Source organism: Oenanthe melanoleuca, chromosome 4 (genome assembly GCF_029582105.1).
Source record: "Oenanthe melanoleuca isolate GR-GAL-2019-014 chromosome 4, OMel1.0, whole genome shotgun sequence".
Classification (NCBI taxonomy): Eukaryota; Metazoa; Chordata; class Aves; order Passeriformes; family Muscicapidae; genus Oenanthe; species Oenanthe melanoleuca.
The window spans coordinates 44,747,222-44,753,351 of NC_079337.1; the positions used below are offsets into that span (position 1 = coordinate 44,747,222).

At 42.7% G+C, this 6,130-nt stretch overlaps 1 protein-coding gene across 3 annotated transcripts in view; it reads right to left on the reverse strand.

The window, feature by feature from the left end:
- CWH43 (cell wall biogenesis 43 C-terminal homolog) overlaps positions 1-5,860 on the reverse strand; it is a 28,131-nt gene extending 22,271 nt beyond the window's left edge. Inside the window, exons 1-4 of one of the 3 annotated variants that reach the window (XM_056490322.1) lie at positions 5,646-5,860; positions 3,763-3,954; positions 563-683; positions 288-442 (exon numbers count right to left, since the gene is read on the reverse strand). In XM_056490322.1, coding sequence (XP_056346297.1) covers positions 288-442; positions 563-683; positions 3,763-3,916 — 430 coding nt within the window. In that variant the 5' untranslated portion in view covers positions 3,917-3,954; positions 5,646-5,860. Of the gene's footprint in view, positions 1-287; positions 443-562; positions 684-3,762; positions 3,955-4,813; positions 5,455-5,645 lie in introns of those variants that run through there. The other 2 variants (XM_056490321.1, XM_056490324.1) reach the window with 2 other exon arrangements.
- Between the last annotated feature and the right edge of the window lie 270 nt (positions 5,861-6,130).

Below are 6,130 nucleotides of genomic sequence, written 5' to 3' on the forward strand. Positions count from 1 at the left end.
TTTATTGGTCTATCTTATGCCTTTGTTTGTGTTACTGTCATATTGTTGGCACTGCAATAAGGAAAAAGAGGCAGTTCCAGCACCAACTTACTACAGCTTGTATGAACTGTGATACCAGTTCTGCCAAATTATAGGCAGATGAAAGTACCCCACGACTTTTATAGCCTGCAATGCTCATGAGTAGGTCTAAAATCAGACTATGTTGGGGAAATCAAAACACAGGGACACATAGCTAGGTATACTTTAGGTTCTTTTCATAACCACCATCTTTGCTGTAATATGCCTACCTGAATGAACTTGCTCCATTGCTGCTACAAAACCAATTGTCAGTATGATAGTATTGGCAGGTTGTGAGCTCCAGACTGGATTAATTGATGTGTACCAGATACGAAGAACAAGGAGCATTATCTTGCCTAGAATGAAGCCCCATATCCTGATGAACCTGTAAGAATCAGTTTTTTTAAATAGTGAGGCATTTGGGGGACTTAAAAAAAAAAAAAAAAAGAAAACAGCTTTTAATATAAAGAAACATCAGTTGAATTCCATCAGTAAAAGAAAATACCTTTGTAAACTGTTTCCTGACCACCATGTTACTGTTTGAACCAGCAATGAAGAAGAAACACCTGCAGCCAAGATAAGTAGTCTAATTGGAGCATTTGGTGCATGATATGATGCCAAGCTTCCTATAAACAAATAAACACACAGAAAGGTTACTTTAATGATCAAAAGAGACCAGTTAATAAGGATTTCCTGTGCATTAATTCAACATCATCTGTAATTTGAATGGCTATACCACTTATCCAAAAACATTACACTGCACATTTTTAAACAAGCCAGAGAAATGCAGGTACGCATGGCTTCATAGCAGTTATAATTTTTAAGGAAAAAATTATATGAAGCAATTATCCAACAATCCAAGTGATTGCCTTTATTTAAGTACTTATGGTGATTGATTCCATAGAGAGGATATATGGATAAAATATCTAAGCATACAGATATTCCTCAACTGTGCACTTAGATGGTTGATCTCAACTAACCTTAGATTGTTGAGATAATTCAAAAGCCATAAAGTTTTATGTACTGTGACTGCTCCTTTCTTTAAAGCATATGGCTTTTGCTTTTATACTTGTAAAAGTAAGTACACTATGGCAAAAGCCACATTTTTTATTAGACAGGAGTAGTTACATACATGCATACATACAAGGATTAGTAATCAACTGCCTCAGTAGGAGTGAACAAGGCTTTCTCTGGCTCAGTATCTAGTCTCAGAAGTGGTCACTACCAGCCTGTGCCATTTTATTACTGAAAACTACCACTTTTCCTGCCACTGAAAGAGAGCATGTGCACACATCTTTGCCATTTCCCAGGGTGACCCCACATTAACAGCAGTTTTAAACTCTGCTAATAGGTTTCCAATTCAAGTGACTATGGACCACATATACTCTCGTAACTTCAGTCAGTGTGGCAAATTCTGGCCCAGGACCAATGACAAACAGCAGGAGAAGCAGCAACACTGTTGTGACACCAGCCATTTGCTATGTGAGTATGAGTCAAACTTGAAGAGATATTAAGCAAGTAACGTCAGAAATGGAGTTGTGGATTCTGGCAACACATGCTAGGAATCCTCCAACTGTTTACCTGCTCATTCTGCTCAGAGTAAAAGAGGCAAAGCTTAGAGCCAAGATGATAAACAAGATCAATGTGCAGTGAAGGTTCATGTACAGTACACACAGATTTCTGTCACTAAATTGTGCTGGCAATCCATAAACCTGTCTCTTCAAATATTTCTTCCTGTGCCCTACCCTGATTAAAGGTAGCAATGGGTTTGCCAAATTAGAGCAGACACACCTTTTGTTGCTGGGCAAGTACACCCAAGACTTAAATATATCTGTCCAAACACCCAAATTTATTGTGTGTTGTCTGAAGACACAGATGCAAATAGACACTACCACAGGGTACTTTGTTGTTGTTTATTTGTTTGTTTAAAAAAAAAACATACAAAATCAAGTAGTATGAAATGATACAGAAATTAGAAGTTGCAGGGAAAATAAAGCTTCCTGAAAAGGCAGAAAGAAACAGAACAGGAAAAAAAAATCATCCCTGTAAATATTCTGTAAATACTAGCTAAACATGAATAATTTTCTTATTTTTGGATTGTGAAAATGAAGAACGGGTAGAATGGGGTGGAGCATGCATGGGGTAGATTGTTCTGCCTGACAGTTCAACAAGTCCCAGAGGAAGGCCATGGCCTTTTTGGGAAGGAAAAAAGATCAAAAATAGAATGAATAAAATTGTCTTAGTATGAAGGAGGAAAAAAGCAGGAAGAACTGAGAAACAGGAGAATCAGCAGCACAGTATGATGGGACAGAACTAACACAAAAGACCATCATAGGCCTGTCACTGCTCTTTATTTAGCAGAACAAAAAATAACACACTTTTAAGTGATTTCCATCTCTTTTGGTAAACTGAACTAGTAAACACAACAAGGTGATCTGAAGGACTAATCTTAAATAAACACAGCAAATTTTGTGTTATTGTCACACCTGAAGAAAGGCAAGGTGCAATTTTAAATGCTTACACTCACTCCTAGTTTCTCAACTAGAAGATCTTGCAGAAAGCAATACACTAGGCACTGATGGAAAAAGCTGAAGATTCTGCTCACTGAGAAGCTTATTACAGAACAACTAGAAAAGTTTAGGGTGAATATAATGGGAAGAGTGGGAAAAGAAAACAACATGGTAAAATTATTCTTCATAAAAATCAATGACACCAACAAACTGTGCTCAGTTCTAGTATTTTTCCATAGATTAAGAACAAGAATTCTTTCTTAAAAAACTGCACGGGGAAAGTAAATATGATGATCTTACTCTGTTTTCTAACAGTAAAAGAAGAAAGCTATAAGGAAAGTTATTATCTGTCTATCATATTGACAAATGAGGAGCTAGGATCTGCTGCTTCTGGAACACATCACTCAGCAGAAGCATTTTCACCTCTCCACAGGATGGAGACCCTTGTCTCATCTGAGTTCTTCCGGTGTGGCAAACTCTTTACTGATCATGGCTGTAACTGCCAAACCTCCTCCAAAAAACTTTCAAAGAATCAACATGAGCTAAGATTTGCACCAGTTAGCTGAAAACCGAAGTGGGAATCCCAGCAAGTTTTGGTTTAAGGAGGAAGTCTGTGGAATGGGAAATGGGGTGTCTATTTCCTGAGCTCAAGATCAAATTTTCGTCCTGTGCAATTGACCATATAAGGTTTATTTCATGTTTAGGATGAGTCTATAACCCTTCTACAGGCATGTAGATAGATAGATTTAATTTTAAAAATACATTTTTAGAGGATAATACTGCCTCAGAAACGAAAAAAAAGTTTCACTCATAGAAGACTACTTTTATAATAGCCCCAAGCTGTTCTGTAATGTCTCATCCCTACCCATTGTCACAATACAAAAAACACCTGCTCTGCTGATAGTTCAATGATATTGAAAATACCTTACTCTTACTAAGTTAAACATTCCTAGAAATAAAATGATATTTTTCTGTATTCATGCAATACAATGGCTGCAAACAATATTTCTCTCTGACTGTAGCCACAAGCTTGAGAAAAAAAGAAGGCACCAGCAAAACATGAGTATGGGGAGAGCGAGAACTTCTTATTCCTGTCTTTTTTCGTAATCATCTGAATTTTAAGGCAATTTGGAACGTTTGTTCTTACACATTGATACCAAAACTGAATCTATAACTCACTACGGTGCGTACTTACCAACCATAGTCAATCTCAGAAAGGCTAGGACATACTCATTGTTAGCCAACCTCCAAAAAGGGCCAATTGTCAAGAATATCGGGGAAAAGAAGGCAATGGCAAAAACTTCTAGGCCTGTAAGTGCCAGTGTCTGGAGGGGGAAGTAGTAGATCATTGGTGGCAGTGCATGGTAAAGAGACCAAGAAATGTAGCCTAAAACAAGAACAAACCAAAAAAAGAAAACCCCATCATGTATTTTCAACAACAAGATTTCCTGGAGATTATTTAAAAAGTACGATTTTATACTTCCACATAGAGACTATCAAATGTATTTGCAAGCAGTTCAAACAACAACATTATCACATTTGTGGTAATGAACACTAGCTACCTTCTGTGAAGAAATGTTTGTTATTTCAAGTTAAACTAGTACATGTTCTGAGGAAATAGAATGATGAGAATAAAAACAGCTCTTTCTCCACTCAGACAGCAGTTCCTACTTCGAATCTCCATGAAGTGCTCAACTTCAGAAAGGATTAGTGCTCAGAGAGCTGGCTAAATAAGCAGTCCACCGACAATCTCAGGGCTCCTCAAAGGCAGACTGGTGGCTAAAGGAATTATTCTAGTAAATCAGTGTGCTGTTCTCTCCTGGAGACACCTTGCCCAGGCTCAGCAGCCCTGCGCGGTGGGTTTCCGTGCTTTGCAGGAGATGTACCGAGCAGAGGACCCACGGGTGCTGGATCTGGCCACCACCCTCGGCGCCCTGCCTTGAGCAGGGCAGCGCAGCCCCGGCTCTGCGACACCTGCACCAACACCTGGCCGGCAGCGGCAATAAATCCCAGGCTGATTCAAGAGACAAAAAGCATTCCAGCACGGGAGGAAAAAAAAGAACCCGAAGAAGAGCGCTCAGATGTGAGCACTATTTACTCGTTCCAGAGGGGAGCTGTTCATCGGCGGCAAACCCGCACTTACGGAGAGCCCCGCGAAACCCGGCCGGTCCTGGCTGAGCCCCCCCGGCGCCCTTAACCGCGGCCCCTCGCCCCCAGCCCTGTCGGGCGATACGGCCGCCACCTACCCAGGACAATCTCCGAGAGAATGGCCTTCCACAGGGGAAGCATCGTCCCTGGCGCTGCCCGGCTGGGCGGGGGCTGCGTCCCTCTCACCGGGAGCCGACTCCCGAGTGCTCCGCCTCACGGAGCCCCGTCCCTCCTCACGGAACTCCGTCCCGCCTCACGGAGCCCCGTCCCTCCTCACGGAGCAGCGTCTCGCCTCACGGAGCCGCGTCACTCCTTAGGAGCCGTGTCTTTCCTCATAGAGCCCCGTCTCTCCTCACGGAGCCGTGTCTCTCCTCACGGAGCCGTGTCTCTCCTCACGGAGCCCCGTGTCTCTCCTCACGGAGCCCCGTGTCTCCTCACGGAGCCGTGAATCTCCTCATGGAGCCCCGTCCCTCTTCACGGAGCCCCGTCTCTCCTCACGGAGCCCCGTCCCTCCTCACGGAGCAGCGTCTCGCCTCACGGAGCCGCGTCACTCCTTAGGAGCCGTGTCTTTCCTCATAGAGCCCCGTCTCTCCTCACGGAGCCCCGTCTCTCCTCACGGAGCCCCGTCTCTCCTCACGGAACCCCGTCCCGCCTCACGGAGCCCCGTCCTGCCTCACGGAACCGCGTCCCGCGGCGGGGACGGGCGGCCCGCACCGCGCTGTCCGCCTTCTGCACAGCCACCAGATCTCCTCCCGCCGCTCCTGTGTCAGCAAAGGAGCGTTTTTCCGCTGAGCAGTCACGCCAGCAAGAAAAATAAAAGCAAAAAGTTGTCACAGCACAAACTGGCGGGGAAAAGAGGAGCTAACCCACCGGGCAGCTTGTACAAACACTACGAGGATTCGAGGATGTCCGAATTAGAGCTGTGCTCACCTTTGTGAAACGTGTGTTGTTTTACAGCAGAGTAAGGATTTCTGATAGGCAACGCTGTCTACAAAAAGCACCAAAAAAAGCATTTGGTTTGCTGAGATTCCTGGGTAACTACGTTTGTTAATTTTAGAAGAAATCATGGATTAAATCGACCCAGCCGTGATCATAGCTGCCAAGTTTTGGCAAAATTATTAAATAAGCAATATCTCAATTTTAAAATTTTTTGGGGGGCATGAAAAGTAAAATTGTAGTCCTTTTGCTGTTGGAATATATCATCATCTTAAGTTTTATTAGTCTTCATACAGCATCCTATAGAACTGATATTTGCATCTTTTCATGTATCTGTATCTTTTCAGTTAAAACTGCCGACCCATTCTAAATATACCCTATGGTATGCATTTTCTTTCCCTGGTTTGTGAAACTCTAAATCCATAGGAGAAAACTATAAATACCTAATATCTGAATGACCTATTATTAGCAATAAAGTC